The following is a 20,535-nucleotide window of genomic DNA, read 5'->3' on the forward strand; positions in this document are numbered from 1 at the left end:
TAAAAAGGAAGAAAATGTAATATCTTGAAAGAACAAAGAAGCAAGAAAAAGAGAGAAGAGATGAGAAATCAGACTTGTTTGAATATTAGATAATGAGAGGTGAGGGTGACCATAGTTTAATTATGAAAATAATATTATTATTTTTATATCTTTTATTTATATTTTTTAAAATATAAAAAATAAACATTTTTCTTTCTTTAAAAATTAATATTTTTTTATAAATTATTAAAAAATTCATCTTAAAATTTAATTTATTTAGAAAAATAAAATAAAATATTAATAGTAAAAGAGTATAAAAAATGGGAGAAAAAAATCCTGAGTAAGAAAGAAAAAAAATATCATAATTGAAAAATTCATAAAACTAACTATGAGAGGATTTTAAAGATTTAAAAAAATACCGTAATTACGTATGGTTTTTGTTTTTTTGTTTTTGTCCTTGTAATAAATGCTTTTGTAGAGTAAGGGTTAAAAGTGATATCTCTTTTATACAACAACAATTTAATTTGAATAAAATAAATAAATTAATAAAAAGTTGTTACATGTTTTTGACTAAAGTTTTATTTTCTTAATTTATAATAAATTGTGATTAGGGTTTTTTTTTTTAATGCAACATGTGGTATTTTCTTTATAAATAAAAGGATTTAGGTGGAGAAAAAAAAATTATTACAAAACTCTCACATGTCTTAAAGTGTTTTTTCCTTATAATAAATGTATATAATGAAATGAGACTTTTTATACAAGAAATAGAGATTAGTAAGATTAAAAGATTTAAGAAGTTACATGATCACTCTTAAAAAGATGGTGACTTTTTAAAAGAATTATATCATTGATACGTTTTATTCTTAATTATTTAAGTTAAGATTCAATTATCAATGTTTGTTTCTCTCAATTTTATATATATATATATAAATTCTCATTCGATACGTGCTTAATACATTTAAATGAACCAATAGTTATTAAATATATAGTTTGAGAAAGAATACACAATTTTAGTAATTAAGTTGCCTCATGCCTTAAGTAGGATATTGTTTTCTTAGTTTATAATAAAATTGTTGACATATTTTTTCTCCTAAAACACTATAGATGACCATTCTTTTATTTTGTGACATTTTCTTTTTTAGGGCTACTTTTTAAAAGTATCACATATTTTATTTGTAAAAAAAATATATTTAATTCGAGTGACAAAATGTTTGTTATTAGCACATTTGATTTTGCGTCAAATTCATTCAAATATTAATTTATTTTAACACTTAAATTATAAATTTTATGTTAAAATATAATTTAATTTAAATAAAATTGTAACTATTTCAATTAGAATAGTAAATTTACTAACAGTTTTACTTTTAAAGTGTTGTGTAACTGTCCTTTATTCGTGATAACTTTTATTTTATATTTTTTTTGCCTAAAGTATATTCGAAACTCTCACTTATCATCTTTTTTTTAATACTAAATTGTTGCTAGGTTTTTTTTCTTAAAATGCTACACGTGTTATTCTTTTTGCAAAGATAAAGGTTTAGTTTGAAAAAAAATCATCATGAAATTTCCGCATGTATCGGCCAAAATATTATTGTTCTACTTTATAACATATTTAAAAATTAAATAATATATTTTAATAAAATTAAAAATTAGTATGCATATGTTATAACGAATTTAATTTATCTTTTTTTAATTAATAAGTATAATTCTGCATTTTTTAGACGGGCTAAAATATGTTAACAAGTATAATTCTGCGTTGAAAAAATCCAACGGCAAAGGTCGAAAGTTGAGAAATCATACTTCAGAGAGTGATCAGGAGCGTCCAAATAGGATGGAACACAGACCCACATTAGCATGCGACGATCACAACCGTCCAATAGACATCGTGATTTCCCAATCGTATGGTCCATTGTATAGTCGCCTTAAATTGCACACACTCCTCCATCTTCATTCCCTTCAACCCTAACCCGTTCACATTTTTCATTCATCCAACGCTGCCTCTGTTTTTGCCGTGTTTTTCTTCTGCTTCTTCAAATACACACAACACCAACATCAACATGCTTTCTCATCACTAACAATATACCCTCATAGATTTTCACTCACCTAAGCTTTTACGCTGAGGTAAGTTTCGCTACACACTCTTCTTATAATATTAAACAATATTCTTATTCTTTTTTAGGGTTCATGGGATGTTTATTATTTCATTTTTTCAAGTTTTTAAGGAATATAAAACCATCAGATTCTCATGGGGTTAGATTCAAATTCAAGATTGTTAAGTCGTGAATGTTGCGTGTTGAATCCTGTTAAGGAAGAGTAAATAAATTGTGGATTGTTTTTCGTTATGTAGAAAACCATCAGATTCTGATGGGGTTAAATTCAAATTTAATCCTGTTAAGTTTTCTGTTGTATAGGTTTTGAATGTTGCGTATGTTGTTGATTGAACAATGGTTTTTGATTGTAGAGATAGATATACGAATTTGAAATGGCAACGGCGGAGGCAGCTTCTGCTGGGCTTGGTCCCAGATATGCACCTGACGATCCCACCCTTCCACAACCGTGGAAGGGGTTGATTGATGGAAGCACTGGTCTGTTATACTATTGGAATCCTGAAACTAATGTTACACAGTATGAAAAACCAGCTCCCTTGACCCCACCTTTGCCGTCTGGCCCTGCACCTATGGCTTCTGTGCCGAGCTTGGCGCCTATACCTGTTGCTCATTCAATGCAGTCTGGTGGGATGGTGCAACAGCATGGACAGCAGTTGGTGCAAGTGCAACCCTCACAACAGCAGATTGGTCACCATGCCCAACAGCACGGTCAATCGATGCCGCAGCAGCAACAGCAGAGTCCCCATTTGGCGCATGTTGCTCAGCAGCAGCCCTCTCAGGTTGCTCAATCTGCACAGCAGCAGAACTTGCAACTGGCGCAGCCACAGCCTGGGTTACATCAAGCCAGACAGCAGATGATGCAGCCCCAAGGACAGCAGATGATGCAGCCTCAAGGACAGCAAATGCATCCTCAGATGCTGCCGCAGGCAATCCATTCCAAGCATTTCGGGCAAGGAACACCTCAGGATCATGGCTCGCATGTTGTACAACCACAAGCACATCAATTCACTCCCCAGAACATGCAATATATGTCATATCAGCAAAATATGATTACATCTAGGCAACCACCAAACTCCCTTCAGCCAAACATGGTCTCACCTGGGCAACCTAACTCCCAGCAGATTCAACATAACATACATAGTCAGCCCTTTGAAAATCAACAAACAGTATTTCCGAAGATAGAGGAAGTGGAATTTAAAAATGGAAGCCAGGTAAGACTTTCACCATCGCAATATCAACAAAGGAGTGGCTTGCCAGTTCAAAACAACCAAAGCATTCCTGGTGAAGCCAATTCTGGTCAAGTGCCTAATATAGGTGCCAATGCTGGCCAACCGCCGCAATTCAGGGCCTTATCAGGAAGTGTGCAACAGTCTCCCTCTGCGATGCAGCCACAACAAGGTGGTCCTGATTTGTTTTACCCTCATGGTCCTAACTTTCAAAACCAGATGAGCGCAGGAATGATGCATGGTCATCCATCCAATGTACATCCTGTTGGCCAAAAGATGGGACATGAGGATAACTTACGTGGTAGAGCTGGGAATGAATATTACTATAATTCTAACAAAGATATGTCAACAATGGGTCGTCAGCAGCCGAATATGGCTCAAATACCCATTCCGAGAAATCAGCAGGTACTTTTTTTTCCACTCTGAATTTTAAACCGTTTCCTCCATTTCAAAATGTAATTAACATATTTGTGTTGGTGTTTGACTGCTCGAATTGATGTTTGAAGTTGTTTCAATGCTAATAGAATGCCATTGACAGTCCTTCACTCTATCCCCAGTCCCCTCCACAAGATAATTTTACTTAGTGAAACACTGAAATTACTGCAATTAATGATGCACTTGTCTGAAATTCATCTTCCCCTTAGAATGCAAGAAAGAAAAATAGAGTAAATATTATATTTACATATTTGTATATATGGCCTTATCGGAACACATGATGACAAAAATCACAGAAAAAGTAGTTTGAATACCTAAGGCTTGCCCCTTTATGCTTTGTTTGGATGCAAAGAAAGGAAAAGAAAGAAAATAAGGAAAAGTAACACGTATCTTCTTTTGCTTGGATTGAAGAGATAAAAGAGAGAATGAAAATTATTAATATTTCTTTCTCTTCTTTGGAGGGAAAAAATGCATTTATGGTCAATGACTTTTATATCCTTTTAATGTAAGGGTGGTTGGGTATTAATGACTTTCATTTTCTTCTCATTTTTTTTTTTTGGGGGGGGGGGAGAATTATATAGGGTTTTGCCATTTCCCCCCTCTTTTTCCTGTTATTTGCTTCATAGTCACATGTGAAAAATCATAGTTATCAATCTTGGATAGTGGCGTGTAGCGGCCAATGCCAAAAATACTATAGTGGGATGACTGCTATTTAGAAATTATATATATAAATTAAATAAAAGCTCAAAATCCATGACACATTCATAATTAAAAATAAGAAGGCATAGTTCTTAGGCAAAACATACTAGTAAATAACAGTGAAAGTAAAAAAATTCCCCAAAGCAGTGCTTTTTTAGGGCCAAAATGATTTTTTTATGAGAAGTTTTACTCTAGCGTCACTATAGTAGCACTATGGCTGCTATTGCGGCCTCCGCTGCTGCTATTCAAAACTGCTGTGCTATTCAAATTTTATTGTGACATATGGCTGCTCCGCACTGCTATTATGGATGGCTTGCCATCATTGATAACTATGGAAAAGATGGTATAATCTTCTTATTTTCTCTCTTCTACTGACTACCCTCCTTCCAGTTTCTCTCTCAACTGTCAATTCAAACTGTGTTAGTGAGATACATGCTAATGGGGCTCTTTTCTGGATTAGTTAAGGCATGCCTTTAGTGCATTGATACCTGTAGTAGACCCAAAAACCCAGTATCAAAATTCCAATTGTGATACTAAAGTGGTAACATAATTAGAATGTCCAAAATAACATATTCTGGTCAGTGGTACACTTAGTAGCAAGGAACTTATGGTTGTGTAATGATCATCTTAATAATATGTCATATTAATGCAAATTAGTTAATGTTTTACTGTTTTCACTTTTCTAACCTTGATACATAATAGCGCGTGATAGAGCTGCTGTAGTGGTGTAAGGTGTTGCATCGCATTGCAGTGGCTGGCTGCTATTCTGAGCCTGTTGCATTGCCTTTCAGTGTCGCAGATGCTACAGTGGTGGAAATTGTGTCGTTTTGCATGCATCTTGGCCACTACTGTAATTTGTTGAAAACCCAAAGATGTCCTAAATTTTTAATGTTGCAGAACCGTGTGCGGGGGTATTTTTGTTTTGTGGGGTTTGTGGGGGGTGGTTGGATTAAAATAAAAAGGGCTTTAAATGGGTTTTGAAAAACCAATCATGCCCCTTACCATTTTGGCACTCTCTTTTCTCTCAACCTTTATTATTGTGCAACCCATCAACTCACCGCTCTCTAGTGGCTTTCTGGTGTTTTCCAGCCAGTTTCTGGCAAATCACTGTTCTCTGGTCACTGTTCTGCGTTTTTGGCCAAGTGCTCTATTTTCTGGCTACTGACTGCAAATTGTTCTCTTCTCTTGTTTTTTCTTATCTTTTTCTGTTTTTTATTGGTTTCTGGCTGTTTTGTTCATTCTTTCTCTCTTCTATTTTTTTGAATTCTCTCCTTTGCTCAGTTCTGGTTTTTTTTGGTCTTTAATTTTTTGTTACTTTAAGTTCTTGAGTTAGAGGCTCAAACTTCTTTATTTCACTGAGTTTTATTGCTATATACTTGTATATTTTACTTAACTAGAATATGTCATGAATTTTATTTTTTTTTCCCCTAATTTTTTGTCCTTTTCATACATAGCATAAGTTATGTAATATATATAAAAAATTTTAGAAGTGACTATCCCGCTATTTGCTATCCCACTGTAGCATTTTAGGGATTGCCTGCTATGTGCTGATATCCAAGATTGATAACTATGGTTGATACCTTTCTTCAGTTAGGGTTTTTTTTTTCCAGTTGTTTTTTCATCATATCCCCCCCACTTCTCCCTATGATGCTTGTTCTATTGCCTATTTATATGTGTGTGTATGTATAATTTTTTTTTTTCTATGACTCTTTAAAACATCTTTGCAGGATATGAGGGTTGGCAATGCTCCTTTTCAAACTGTAATGCCTAGTGGAAATGGAAGTGGCATTGCTGGGAATGCTGTGCATAGCATGTTTGCTCCTCCAATAGGAGGACCTTCACCTCTCTCAACTAACTCTTTGATGAGGCCTCCTTATATGGGATCTTCAGATGTTACTGATCTCTCACCTGCTGAAATTTACTGTCAGCAACATGAAGTTACAGCAACGGTCTGTACTTTTGTTGGCAGTTATGCATGAAATTTGTTTAAATATCTTAATAAAAATAGAATACAGACCAAGCTTTTGCAAGACTCATGCATACTTTTTATTATAATATACCTATTACCTATATCTTACAATTGAGATGCTTCAAAAAAGAAAATGAGGCGTATCCTTGTTCATATGTAGTATATATGATATGATCTATTTGGGATGGCTTGTGCTTCTCAATGGAGAAAGTTGTTCTAATATTTTTATTTCCCTATAGAATTACGAAATTTATTTTAAATTTAATTTTCTTGTTTATTTTTTATGGGCTATTTCTTTATATCAACATTTATGTCTCACTGGACAGGGTGACAACATTCCCCCTCCTTTCATGACATTTGACGCCACTGGGTTCCCTCCAGAGATCTTGAGAGAGGTAAGTTTATTATTCTTCTGTTATATGGTATTGCATGTGTTGGTGCTTCCTAGAAGAGTAATGGATTTACTCATTTTCCCCATTGTTTTAACTTAAATTTTTCTTTTAAACTCATCTATTCTCGCTTGTCGCAGGTGCGATATCTGCTCCAGAGCAGGAGCATATGTCGTACGCTGCACTGCTAATCTGCTATTGGCACACTTACACGTGCAACTACTATCCTGATTTTTGGAGCCTGCAAAAGGGATGGTTGGAGCCTTTCTTGGGCATCTTCTATAAGGGTGGATGGCCCTTCATTCAAATTTCCATGTGACCTGGGATTTGTTGCATATTGGCTCCGCCTCTTATGTCTTTTTTGCCTTTTTTTATTGCCTCAAGTTGCTTCAGTAAGCAACCATAACCCTATGGGTCCTTTTGTTTATTGTTTGCTAAATTATCACACTGTTGAATGTAATTTTGTGTTTTCTAAATCAAAAGGCATTGGATTGGTACACTGTTCATTTGTCTGATTGCCTGCCATATACTCCATTTCAGATATATTCTGCTGGCTTCTCAAATCCAACACCAATACAGGCTCAAACATGGCCTGTTGCACTACAAGGTAGAGACATAGTGGCAATTGCCAAAACTGGCTCTGGGAAAACATTAGGCTACTTAATCCCTGCCTTCATTCTTCTTAGACAACGACATAATAATTCTCTGAATGGCCCCACTGTATTGGTTTTGGCTCCAACACGTGAACTTGCAACACAAATCCAAGACGAGGTCATCAAATTTGGACGATCTTCACGGGTCTCTTGCACGGTTTGTCCTGAGTATCTCTATCTTTTCCTTTTTGTTAAGTTTTAGTATATTAAATGTTTGCCTTAATCTGTTGGTGCGTCTCTTGATTTATTTTTCCTTTGCAGTGCTTGTATGGTGGAGCACCTAAAGCCCTTCAACTAAAAGAGTTAGATCGGGGAGCAGACATTGTTGTTGCCACACCTGGTCGGCTCAATGATATTCTTGAAATGAAGAAAATTGACTTTGGGCAAGTTTCACTTCTTGTGCTTGATGAGGCTGACCGAATGCTTGATATGGGTTTTGAGCCTCAAATACGTAAGATTGTGAATGAGATTCCACCACACAGACAAACTCTCATGTACACAGCAACCTGGCCAAAAGAAGTAAGAAAAATTGCTAGCGATCTTCTTGTTAATCCTGTCCAGGTTAACATTGGAAGTGTGGATGAGCTTGCTGCAAATAAAGCTATCACACAGGTATTCAATTAATTGCCATTCATTTCAAAACAAAATTGATGGTACTTCTTTTTATCTTGTTTTGTCAATACTTTTGATTTTGAAAGTTCAAACTTAGCAATGTGATCAATTTATGTTCATTTTTTGTGACTCTTAATTGCTGTTATTTTGCTGGTATAGAATTGGGAAGATAATCATATATAGTGAGGAATATATTGTCAATAAATATTTGCATTGAATCTATATTTATGCTGTGAGTGATTTTCTGGATCCACAAAAGCATGAAAACTATGTTTTTCTGGCTTCTAGAAAGTTGCTATTGCAGGATTTGAGTATGATGTGTGAATCCTACAAATTTCAATGAATTTATTTTCCCTGTATGAATATTAACTTCTTCCTTTTATTTATTCGTTGTGTATTATATTCTATATACTAATACTCAACAGTGGTTAGTCATAGTGGGAGTGGAGTGTAACCTAAATGAACTTTACTTGCAATGCTGAAGGTTTGAATCTTGGAGATGTCACTCTAGGAAGGGATTTACCTAACAACCATTGCTGGGCTGAGGGGCTACTTTTGTGGGGATACCTGTTAAAAACAAAATAAATTTATATCCAAACATTAAAATACCCCAGTAAACTCTCCTACAAACTTCAATTATTATTTTATTATTATTATTCTAACCTGTGCAATTGAGTTGCATTAAATTCTGTAAATTTTAATAAAAACTTATTATGCATAGGATTTTATTATATGCAATGTTGTACAGGTTAGAGAAACCTTCTTGTTGTTGTTGTTATTATCATTATTAATGTGTGGTATTTGTTGAAGTTTTGTAAATGAGTTATGCCATCAACCTACTGTTTCATGAAGTTAGAATTTTAATGACTCGTGAAATAATTTAGTTGATACAGGCGTTTATTTGCTGCTGTCATTTAGCTTTGCAATTCAGCACTTGATTTGAAGGCATTGCATTCTATTGGCCTTCATTCGGCTATGGGTATCTTCATTAACATACTTGGAGCTTCATTCCTTTCTAAACTTTTCTCCTATTTTTTCTTGTTTATTTCTTAAGAGACCGAGCCTTGGTGCTACAATAAGATTGTTTTGTGATTCAGTGGTCATATAGTGTTGGCACTACAGTAAGATTGTTGTGTTTGTGGCCCCGTGTTCATGGATTCAAATCTTGGAAATAGCCTCTCTGTTCATGAGGACAAAAGGCTGGACACATCTGACCTTCCCCAAACCCCACAACTATTGGGACCTTGTGCACTGATATCAATGTTTTGCCATTTCTTTTCTTTATCTATTGTTTTGGGGGTTAAACCCCTTCTTTAAGGAAAGCTGCATTTTAGAAGTTTTTGAAGGATGGCAAAATGTTTTGTTAGATTTGGTGCACTTTGAAAGCACATGGTAATGGTCTACTTATTGAAAGGATATTATTGTAAACATTATATTTCCTTACAGAAGAATGCATAATTGCCTACAGAAATAAAAATACAACCTATTAATTGTATGTGCATGACTTTTTTTTTTTAATTGCCTTTGTCTTGAATACATTTGTTGTGGCATATGGATTTATCTATCCAGCTTAGGTCTGATTTATTATGTTGCTGATTTGCTGAATTTAATTTTCATTCAATTAATTTCATTTTGATTTTTCTACGATGAATTTTTCTGTAATCTGTTCCAAATGAAGAACAATATTTTTGCTTTAGTTTCTTGGTGACTTGTATTCCATTTTCTCTTGCTTAAATGTGATTTCAAATTTGCAGTATGTTGAAGTTGTCCCACAAATGGAGAAACAGAGGCGTTTGGAGCAAATCCTCAGATCCCAAGAACGAGGTTCTAAGGTCATAATATTTTGTTCCACAAAGAGGTTATGTGATCAGCTTGCCCGTAGTATTGGCCGCAGTTTTGGGGCTGCTGCAATTCATGGAGACAAGTCTCAAGGTGAGAGAGACTGGGTTTTAAGTCAGTTCCGCAGTGGAAAGTCACCAATTCTGGTTGCCACTGATGTTGCTGCTCGTGGACTTGATATTAAAGATATAAGGTTAGCCTCTAGTTGTCTGGAGTGCTTATATTCTAATTGATAATTGAGTTGGTCAAATTATGAAATTTTTTTTGACTTCTGCATGTGCCTGATAATGATGATTCTATCATTTACTACAGTGTGCCCTTGGCTTTGTTTGAAAGTTGTGATGATGGATTTTAGTTGAATTTTGTGAATTTTCCATGTTACAGGGTGGTGATCAATTATGATTTCCCCACTGGAATAGAGGACTATGTGCACCGTATTGGAAGAACTGGAAGGGCAGGTGCTACTGGAGTGTCATATACCTTTTTCTCTGAGCAGGACTGGAAACATGCTGGTGATCTAATCAAAGTTTTGGAGGGTGCTAACCAGCATGTCCTTCCAGAGTTAAGACAGATGGCCTTGCGTGGGCCACCAAATTTTGGGAAGGATCGGGGTGGGATTAGTCGATTTGACTCTGCTGGTGGTGTTGGTGGGCGTTGGGAGGCTGGTGGTCGTGGTGGCGGCATGAGGGATGGGGGCTTTGGTGGTCGTGGTGGTGGCATGAGAGATGGTGGCTTTGGTGGACGTGGTGGCGGTGGCATGAGGGACAGTGGCTTTGGTGGACGTGGTGGCGGCATGAGGGATGGTGGCTTTGGTGGACGTGGAGGCATGAGGGATGGTGGCTTTGGTGGTCGGGGTGGCATGAGGGATGGAGCTAGTGGGCAAGGTGGGAGAGGTGATTTCTTTCCTGGTAGGGGCAACAGGGGCAGGGGATCTGGTGGCCCTCGTGGAGGTCATATTAGTTGGGGTAGGGGTGAACGTGGTATGGATGACCGATACAACATGGATGGGCGGGGACAAGGGCGCGGACGTGGACGAGGACGATTTGACAATAGAAGAGATGTTTCTTACAGAAATAGAGCCAGAAGTTATAGCGGTAGCCCTGAAAGAGTCAGAACATGGGATTATAGCAGAAGTCGCAGCAGAAGTAGAAGCAGAAGCAGGAGCTGGAGCAGGGGTCGCAGTCGTAGCCGCAGCTGGTCTCGTGGTCGCAGTCGCAGCTATAGCCGCAGTATTAGTCCACGTCGGAGTCATAGTCGCAGCCGTAGCCGTGGTCGGAGTTACAGCCGCAGCCCTAGCCGGAGTCACAGCCCCAGTTATGATAAGCGTGATAGGTCTGATCAACAACTTTCTGATCAGAAGGATCTACATGAAGCTGGAGCTTCTGATCCAAGCATGTTTACCATGTCTCCCGGCACGCATGGGAATCCATTTTTGGGAACTGAAAACGTGGAGCAGCAACCTGCCATTGGGAGTAATGATCCAGATAATCCAGAGGCTGTAGCAGACCTTGGTCATCAATCAGCTTCTGATATCTAAAACTGTGGTTTGATTCTCGACTTATGTTTTTTGGAAGGGAATTCTAACTTTTGTCTTCTGAGTGCACTGGTGGCTAAATTAACCTCTCTCTTTTGTTTAAGATTGTCTTTACATGGTGATTATATGATGGATAGAATTCATATGCGGGTTAGGGGTGTTAGAAATTGAGTGAACAGTTTAATATGATATACTGCAGCATTGTTGAGTGAGAGTTGTTTAATGGTAACAGAAGATCGTTAATTCTCATCTATTTGCGATGGCTCATCAAGCTTGAGGTTGAATTGAAGGGCATATTATTATTTAATATTTTCGTGTAGTTGTATTAGTTGTGGAATTGAGATAAACAATTGTACAAGATTTCATCATCAATTATTGTTTTGTACTAGGCTAGAGCTCAAGTCAGAACTTTGGGGTAATTGTTTTATTGTGCCACCTTTTTCTTTTCGGGTTTTGCTAGCAACTGATAGACATGCAAAAGAAGCAAAATAAGTAAGTTATATAACACAAAGTCAGCTTAGTCAGGAGTGTAAAACCTGCATTTACCATACATAGTTTTTCTTATATAGTTTTATAAATTTAGGGAAGTTAAAGAAAATGTTAAAGAAATGAAGAGTGTTGAGTAAAATTTTTTAAATTTTAAGGGGTATAAATATAATTTGCTAAAAAGAACTTGATGTGTCGAACTGTATCCTTTAATTGTTCCGTATTTGATTTCTATTATATAACTCTACACACGTCAATTATTCGATCAAGTGCTTGTACGTTGTGTTCACATAAAAGTGCTATGGTGCCTTGATAAACACAGATAGATAATTGGAGGTGGCCAAAGCGAGGCACATTGTCCTTTTAAGCACCAAGTGCTTCCAAGAATCACCTCAATGGTGAGGATAAAGCATCCACTTTCTCTTTACTTAAGCACCTTCGTCATGAGGGCATTCATTCTCAAAAAGTTTCCAACTCTGCTAATTCTTTAGTTGCATTTTCTAAAGTTCCCAACTAAGTTTGGTTACCATAGTGAGATCAAAATATTAGATGGTCTGTTAAAGCAGTTCTTCAGGTGAGGACACATGCGTGCACTCATAATGTGCTAGAAGCTCTTTATCCTGCACATTCCATCAAAGTACTTAATGAATGATCATAGGTACCTTAACTAAGGCTTGTTTTATGATACTTTACTTGCAAGAAGAATTTAGTCATATACATATATCTAATAAGTGTCATTATTAGATGCGAAAAGGAGATCGACAGAATTGGACTTAAAAAAGAAAAAAATAATAATAATAGAGGGAGGATCCATCTTTGAGATAGGTTTTTAAAAAATCAATGGAAAGTAAAAAATATATATAGAGGATGGAAAGAGCAATTGTATTAAGTTTTACCGAAAAAATTTCGTAATACATTACAAAACCCTACCAACTCGATTAATTAAAAATGCGTTAACAGTTTCACATGTGTAATTAGGAAAGCTTAAATTAATAAAATAACTTTCACATATAATTTATAATTTTAATAAAAAAAAGTAATCCAAACACGGTTGATTTGATGGTCACCTAGTGTATATATAGAAATCTTACAAGCAGAATAATACATTCTTAAACCGAATCAAACTTCAAACAGGCTGCCACGCCCACTATACCTCTGACAATATAGTAACTGAGAGAATGTTTAAATAAATCTTTGTAAAGTTTTTATCGTTATTTATTTATTCTTTGAGTTTGTGAGATGCTGGTTGAATTTGGAATTCGGAATATTTGGATAGTCTTTTCTGTTTAGGAAAAAGGGGAGGATGAATTAATTATAATTACAAATTAATTATAATTACAAATTAATATTTAAACGTGTATTTTTTATTAATAAATAAGAGAATGAATTTTTAAAATTTAAAATGATTCATATAATAAATGAACAACAGTAATAGGAGCCCATAAAACAGATAAAGAAAGCGAGGGAATCATCGCCCATTTTCGGCTATACTGGGCAATGCTATTCTCACATTCCGTTCCCGTTACTACTACGACCGCTCACCAATCGTCGTCTCGAAAGGCATTGTCGGTGGAGAAAGTGGAAGGGCATTCTAGGAAAAACAGAAAACCTTAGCCCCGTGATTGGACAGTGATGGCCTTGACGGTAACTCCATCAACATGCGTGCGCATCAAGCAGCCAAAACGACGGCGTTGGCATTTTGGGAGTGGCGTTTTGGTTGTATCGGAAGCGGCACGGGGGCATTCAGGTAAATTCGGAAAAGAGAAAGCAATAAGAAATAGCGAAACGCTTCGTATCTTAAATAGTGAGTGAAACAATCTCTCTCTTCACTCCACACTTGATTCTGGTTTTTTGTTGCACACACCAAAACGGCTCCCTCTCAGGCCAAAAGCTTCACCGTTTCGGTTCGTCGTTAGGGTTTCTTATTCGCTTCACAGAATGTCGCACGAAGCCACTTCTTCGCTGTTCGCCCTCTCCAATTCCAACCCTCCACCACGCTCTTCACCAACCATGCATTGATTCTTCTTCCTCTTCTTCTCTTTTTCTGGTAATTTTGCTTCTCTCGTTTTTTTTATCGTTTCTTTCTTTCTTCGCGCTTTTGTTCGTTTTATCTTACGTGGCTTCAGTTGCAAGTTAAGAGCGCTTGTTCTTTCAGTGTTTTGTTGTTTTTATGCGGAGCTATTGGTTGTGCTCTGTGAGAGCTGAATTTCGTGTTTTAGTTTAGGTTTGCGGTGGTTGAATTTTCATTTGTTTGATGTTGTGAAATTGGTTTCTTACTTGGAAAATTACTGAGCTGTATTCGGATTTCGGAGGTTTTGACTCTTAAGCGAGCTGAAGAATTTGTTGAAATTGTGTTAGATTTGCTTAGAATCGATTAGGCGTGTATTTAGAGTTCAAACTGGGTTCGTGTATTTAGGTTTGTGACACTGTTTGGCTCAGGATGAATTTATTTGATATGATTGATATGGTGATGTTTGAGAAGAAAGATCAGAGGGTGTAATGAAATCCGTTTGGCCAATGCTTTTTAGCATGCTACTGTGTGTACAGTATATGTGGTTTAATTTGGTTCTCTTGGTATGCCGCTGTTGGAAGCGCGTTTGTATTTTCCTTCATAGAGTATTAATCCTTGATTGAGAAGAGGTTCTTTGAGGATTTCTGTATAGTGTATACTGTAGTTTAGGTTATGTGTTGTTAGTTGATGGAAACCTTGGTCTATGTCTAGTGTTGTATCTTTTATCTGTAATGAATTTTGAATTGTTATGTCTGCTGTTGTGATTGTCTACAGTGGTGGCAGTTCTGGTATGGAACCGTATGATGTTTCGGAAACCAGAAACCAAGATGCACATGTGGTAAGTTTTTACAAATTTTGTAACTATTGTCTTTTGAACTTTTATGTTTCAGCATTCTTTTAATGGTTTCAATCGTTTTTATGTGTCATCATCAGTACCGTATGATAGTCAATAATGTGTCTGCCATTTTGACTTTAGGTTGAAGGTGCTGATTTAAATTCACACTTCATAAGCCCAAATCTTGAACAAACTGATGTCATGATTAATGAAGGAGGCCCTGAGTTTGTTGTTGATCAGAACATGTATTACCCTGCTGCCACCAATTATGGGTATTACTGTACAGGTAAATCTTTTAGCTTTATAGGCTTTTGTTTTGATGAGGACTGCTTTGATTATCTGTTATTTACTGTGTTCAGGATTTGAATCACCCGGGGAATGGGAGGACCACCATAGGATTTTTGGTGTAGATGGTCCGAATATTCAGTACACGGTAAGTTTAACGCATGCTTCTCTATATCCTATTTTGGGTCAGTGGCTGATTTTGGTGTTCTTTTTTTCTTCTCAGGGTGCACAAAATGAAAGTTTTCCATATGTATATTATAGTTATGGATATGCACAGTCTCCATACAATCCATATAATCCTTACATTCCTGGTGCTATGGTGGGAGTTGATGGATCATTTGGAGGAGGACAACATTATTACACCGTCCCCAATTATCAAAACCCTGTTTCTGCTCCTGGTTATATTCCCCTTGTTCTACCTGACAATTTTTCTGATAGTTCTGCAGACCCCTTTTTTGGAGCCAGTGCTTCTGTCAGTAAACCTGATGGAAGAGGTTTGAAACATAAGCTCAATTCAGCTTCTGGTAACTTTTCTAGGAACTCTTCAAAATTTTTATCAAATCAGACAAGTTCCATGGCCAGGGTGTCAGAAGGGCCGAGATCTAATGATGGGAGGAAGCAAGATTTGGCACGTGCAAGTGTTTCTGGGAATAATTTTCTCAATTTAACTTCATCAGCTGTCCATCGGGTAGGAGTACTACTTTTTAGATTACATTTGAATTGTTGTCCTGCTCATTTGTGCTGATGGTTAAATAAGAATCAATATTTCTGAGTGAAATTAGTTGCCACTACTATACTTGGTTAATGGTTTTTCCACCAAAGTTAATTTTTCTGAGTATGACTACTAAGCTATGGCTTGAGGGGCATGTATATAGATATTAGTTTGTGGCCTTTTAGGCGGGTAGTTTAGTCTAGTTTTTGGTTTCAGTAAGCATTTTCTGTTTTTATTTTTAATTACAAAAATTCTACCTAATTGTTATTCTGTTTCCTACTTTCAATTGTTTGTACAATAATCAATAAGAACTTTTTTTTTTCTGATTTCATTGTTTCCTATATAATTCTGTTTCTCGAAAACCAAATTCTCTGGAATATTGTTGATTTATTGAAAAACTTAACAATATTTTTGAGAACTTGGTTTTTGATCAAGTTTAATAGTGTCGTGTGATTGATGTAGCTGATCTTTCCACTTGGTGGAAGAAGGCTTGGTTATTGTTGTATTGTTTCGTGTATAATTCTTTGAAAATGGGAAATTGAATGAAAATAAAGTGGCATTATTATAATTAAAGTGAAAACTAAAAGTTAAAATAGTGAACATTTTTTAAAACCTATCAACCCCTCAGGTTTTCTAATGATGTCTACTGGTTTGATAATTGATGTCAATCTTCCGCTTTGAAAATGTCGATTTTCTTGAAAATTTGATAGATTGTTAAACTGTTCTGTTTTGTAGGATAGAAGTTCTGGTGCCTCATTCCAACCTGTAGATACAATTTCTAATGGAAATGTTATGTCTCATCGTAATCAATTGAAAATAGCTTCAAATAGTGAGTTTTCTGATTTTGGATCTAATTCTAGTGGACAGTCCGCAGTTGCTAAACTTAGGCCTAAGCTTCCAATTGGCAAAATACCAAGTGATGGAAATGGAAGCTCTGATGTATTGGGTGAGCAAAATCGAGGCCCTAGAGTTAGTAGATCGAAACATCAGCTGTCTGTGAAAGCCTATACAACCAAGGCAGGAGATGGTAACGAGCAGGGGAACATCATCATTTATACTGATCAATATAATACTGAGGGTTTCCCTCTTGACTATGAAAATGCAAAGTTTTTTGTTATAAAGTCATACAGTGAGGACGATGTGCACAAAAGCATTAAATATAATGTTTGGTCATCTACACCTCATGGAAACAAGAAGCTGGAAAATGCTTACGAGGATGCAAAGAAAATAGCAGCTGAAAAATCTGGAGTCTGCCCTATCTTCCTATTTTTTTCTGTGAGTGTTTATTAGCATGTTTTCAATTAGTTTCAATTTTGATTCTTTATTATTTGTATATCTATTTTCTAAATCTTCCGTTTTTTGTCTGAGTGTTTATTATCACGATGTGTTCAATGAGTATCAATTTTTATACTTTATTATTTGTATATCAATTTTCTATTCTCTATTTTCAGTATGCAAGCTAGGCCCCTTCCTGCTGACTTTTCTTTTTCGTATTTTTTTAATGCAGGTCAATGCAAGTGGGCAATTCTGTGGGGTTGCAGAGATGAATGGTACAATTGATTTTAATAAGAATATGGACTTTTGGCAGCAAGATAAATGGAGTGGAAGTTTTCCTGTCAAGTGGCACATTATAAAAGATGTGCCAAATTCAAATTTTAGACACATTATTTTAGAGAACAATGAAAATAAGCCAGTGACTAATAGCAGAGACACGCAAGAGGTATATATTCTTTCTGCTCAGGGTTCCTTTATTATGTTAGTTATGGCAGGTTCACTTCTGTTAACATTTTATATTAATGTTTTTACTTGACCAGTTGCACTCAACCTATTTGTTGTGTGTAAAAAGATTGATGAATTTTATCCGTTGTATTGTCCTGATATATCAAATGCAGAATTATCAGATTGGGTAACTGCATTGTTGGATATGGATATAAGATTTAAGTGGAGTTAAAATGCTTCAAGAATTGAAAGCAGCAGTTAAATATTAAGAATAGATGCTTTTTAGATTTTTTTTCTTATGAGTTAATTACCATGATACTTAAGTTAATATTATTTAATTGATACGAGGATGTGTTTGTTGTTCATATGGGTGAAAGCACTGCAGTACGCATGATTCCTGAAATTAATTTATTCTGTTGAAACAAGTGTATGGTTCTTCATATTTTATATATTGGTTTAAATGCTGGATTAAGCTATTACATTAAAATTATTGTTTTGATATTGGTTTTAATGTCTATTATATATGCCTAAGGTTGTAACACTAATTTAATGTCGTCCCTTGCTTGTGTGCAGATAATGTATTGGAAAGGTTTGGAAATGCTGAAAATATTCAAAAGTCATACTTTGAAGACATCTTTGCTTGATGATTTTATGTACTATGAAAACCGTGAGAAGATTATGCAGGATGAGAAAGCTAAGTTGCTAGTCAAGAGTTTCGATGGTCCCTTACTTGGACCAGCATTAGAAACTTCCCGAAAGTTGAATTTTGTTGGCATACCTCCAGACAATTACGAGAGGAATTCAAAGATCAAGGGTGATTCCGATGGCTTAAAAGAGATCTCAATTTCAAGTTCTGAGCAGATTGTTAATAATTCTAACGTCACTAGCATCAAGTCTGTGGATGATAAGGCTGAGAAAATTTCTGTTGATAAAGAAGACACATCTTCTATTTTAAAGATTGGGTCGGTCACTATTACCCCAAAACAGGTAGAGGTTAAACAATCTGTTGGCGTTGTTAACAAGGAACCAATTGATGTTCTTACAGTAGGCTCGATGCAGGTCAAAGTTAATGGGTTTGCTACGTCTTCTGGTTTCTTGAAGGTTGGCAGTATCCCACTTGATGGAAGAACATCACAACCGGGAAAAGAAGATGGTGCCATTAAAAGTGGATCACATAGTTAAATTTTGCTTGTGCATTTTGAGGCGACATATGGTTCTCGTCTGCTTTGGTAAAGATGGATTAATATAAGCTCCCCTGTATTACTGTTGGGAAGTTGAGTTTCTTTTTGATCATTTGTTATTGCTCTGGATTTTCTAGTTCATTTGCTAATGATGTTTTGCTCCAAGACCTTTCTTGAATCGTGGGGTCCTTGAGCGGTGTTGATTGTGTTGATTCCTAAAGCTTCAATAGAATAGCGTAACCTACTTTTTGCATTTTGTCTATTCGGTGCTCAACATTCTAGAGGGAGATTTTACTCGTTGGAACTTGGAAATTTCTTCCAATCTATGTTGAGCTGCCCGCCAAAACATCTCGACGCATTCGTTCGGATTGGTTCTGTTATGTTAACAAGATGTCATTGCTTCTGTTTTGAATGTGTATTTCATTCAGATTTGGTTAAAGATGAGGAAATGTAACAAATGAACGAGAGCTTTTTAAGAAGATAATAGTGTCCGTGTCTGGTTTATTTTGCTTATTCAGCTTTGTCCTCTCTGGGAATCAATCAAATTGTCCCCTGCATGTAAGGACACCGAAATGTCGCATTCTTCGGTGGCAAATTGTCGTTTATTTTTCAACTTGTCTTGATAAACTTTTTTTAGTAGCCGGTGTAATCAAGTTTTCCACCTCACTCTCACCACCGTTAGTAACCACTCTTACCCTTGATAACTTCAACATGATGGATGCGCAATTTCTCGTCACTTACAATGTCATTTTGAACGTTTATAACAAAATGGTCATGCCTTTATCTAACGTCACAGCTCTAGATGATGCTATAATATCACGTGGGACAACTTCAACATTCTAATAACTTCAAACAGCCAGCCCATGACTGTTTATAAGAGCATAAAACTGGAGTAGCTCTAGATCTTTCTACCTATAATGCAGTTTTGGCAATGTTAGCTCGGCAACATGAGAAAGTCGTTGCTGAAATTGAAAAATAAAAAGGGAAAAAAAAGAAAAAAGAAATCAATAAAAACATTATTACATGTTAAATATGGAAAAATTTTATGATCCTTTATGAATTAAAAATGTATTCTATACCTTCTCATGCGTAAAATAATTATTACCATTAATTTTATATTAATAGATAATAGATTTAGTAATTTAGTTAAAAAATATATAAATATTTTTTAATTTCAAAGATATTAGAAGAATTATAACTATTAATTTAGAAAAAATATACAATATCCTTTCAAATTTGTGGGTACTGTAATAAATATCATTAATTAATAAAACTATACTATTTATTAATTTCTTATTTTGTGGTATTAAATATATTTGAAAAAAATTCTTTCACCACTTGAACAAAAGAAAACTATTTCTTATTTTTCATTTGCTTTCTTTGGATTAAAAAGGTGAAGATATGAAGGTGAAACTATAAATCTCTGAATTTTGTTTAGATAAAATCTACCTGGACACGATTAAACTGAACAGATTGATTTTTCATTGTTTAAAGTCAAAAAGAAATAATTTTATTGCCTATGATTAGTTTTTTTTCTTGACATTTTCATTCAATTATGAAAAAAATAATTTTTTTAATACTAAACCAATGACACTCCTCTACTTTTTAAAAAAAATCTTAAACAAGGGAATATTAAAGTATTCTTTTCTTCTACTATCACTACTAAATTATCTTATCTAAGCAATTATACTGTTTTGAATTTTCTGACTAATAATTTTTATACTATTCTTATAACAACAACAACATATTGTGTTCACTTATATTCCTACCAATTTGATAAGTAAAAATTATATTGATCATGAGCTTATGAAGGATGGTACTGTATTTATTTCAAAAGGGTAAAGTTATTTCTACAATAAATTATCA

General features: G+C 35.4%; 2 protein-coding genes across 5 annotated transcripts; both read left to right on the forward strand.

Annotated features, from left to right (window-relative positions):
- Window positions 1–1,934: 1,934 nt before the first annotated feature.
- LOC113870935 (DEAD-box ATP-dependent RNA helicase 46) lies at window positions 1,935–11,874 on the forward strand. The gene is made up of 8 exons (XM_027507512.1): window positions 1,935–2,097; window positions 2,438–3,715; window positions 6,172–6,393; window positions 6,740–6,808; window positions 7,343–7,612; window positions 7,717–8,067; window positions 9,822–10,099; window positions 10,291–11,874. Exons 2-8 carry the CDS (start codon window positions 2,459–2,461, stop codon window positions 11,441–11,443), a joined length of 3,600 nt encoding a protein of 1,199 aa, XP_027363313.1. The 5' UTR covers window positions 1,935–2,097; window positions 2,438–2,458; the 3' UTR covers window positions 11,444–11,874.
- Window positions 11,875–13,729: 1,855 nt separating this feature from the next.
- LOC113863873 (YTH domain-containing protein ECT4-like) lies at window positions 13,730–19,404 on the forward strand. 4 transcript variants are annotated; one of them, XM_027497652.1, is made up of 9 exons: window positions 13,755–13,973; window positions 14,712–14,775; window positions 14,914–15,058; window positions 15,132–15,205; window positions 15,281–15,745; window positions 16,505–17,044; window positions 17,277–17,489; window positions 18,062–18,475; window positions 18,548–19,302. In XM_027497652.1, exons 2-9 carry the CDS (start codon window positions 14,728–14,730, stop codon window positions 18,668–18,670), a joined length of 2,022 nt encoding a protein of 673 aa, XP_027353453.1. In that variant the 5' UTR covers window positions 13,755–13,973; window positions 14,712–14,727; the 3' UTR covers window positions 18,671–19,302. The 4 variants fall into 4 exon arrangements, with proteins under 4 accessions (XP_027353437.1, XP_027353453.1, XP_027353445.1 ...); XM_027497636.1 differs by having other exon boundaries at window positions 13,730–13,973; window positions 18,062–19,404; XM_027497644.1 differs by having other exon boundaries at window positions 14,721–14,775; window positions 18,062–19,303.
- The last annotated feature ends 1,131 nt before the right edge of the window (window positions 19,405–20,535 follow it).

The sequence above is a fragment of the Abrus precatorius genome, unplaced genomic scaffold (genome assembly GCF_003935025.1).
Source record: "Abrus precatorius isolate BTA unplaced genomic scaffold, Abrus_2018 Scaffold10, whole genome shotgun sequence".
NCBI lineage: Eukaryota > Viridiplantae > Streptophyta > Magnoliopsida > Fabales > Fabaceae > Abrus > Abrus precatorius.

Excerpts from the sequence above, each read along its gene's own strand:
- LOC113870935 (XM_027507512.1), top strand. The coding sequence starts at position 2,459 with ATGGCAACGGCGGAGGCAGCTTCTGCTGGGCTTGGTCCCAGATATGCA. Across the intron at positions 3,716-6,171 it reads CCATTCCGAGAAATCAGCAG|GATATGAGGGTTGGCAATGC; the intron begins GTACTTTTTTTT and ends ACATCTTTGCAG. Across the intron at positions 6,394-6,739 it reads AACATGAAGTTACAGCAACG|GGTGACAACATTCCCCCTCC; the intron begins GTCTGTACTTTT and ends CTCACTGGACAG.
- LOC113863873 (XM_027497636.1), top strand. The coding sequence starts at position 14,728 with ATGGAACCGTATGATGTTTCGGAAACCAGAAACCAAGATGCACATGTG. Across the intron at positions 15,059-15,131 it reads TTATGGGTATTACTGTACAG|GATTTGAATCACCCGGGGAA; the intron begins GTAAATCTTTTA and ends TACTGTGTTCAG. Across the intron at positions 15,206-15,280 it reads GTCCGAATATTCAGTACACG|GGTGCACAAAATGAAAGTTT; the intron begins GTAAGTTTAACG and ends TTTTCTTCTCAG.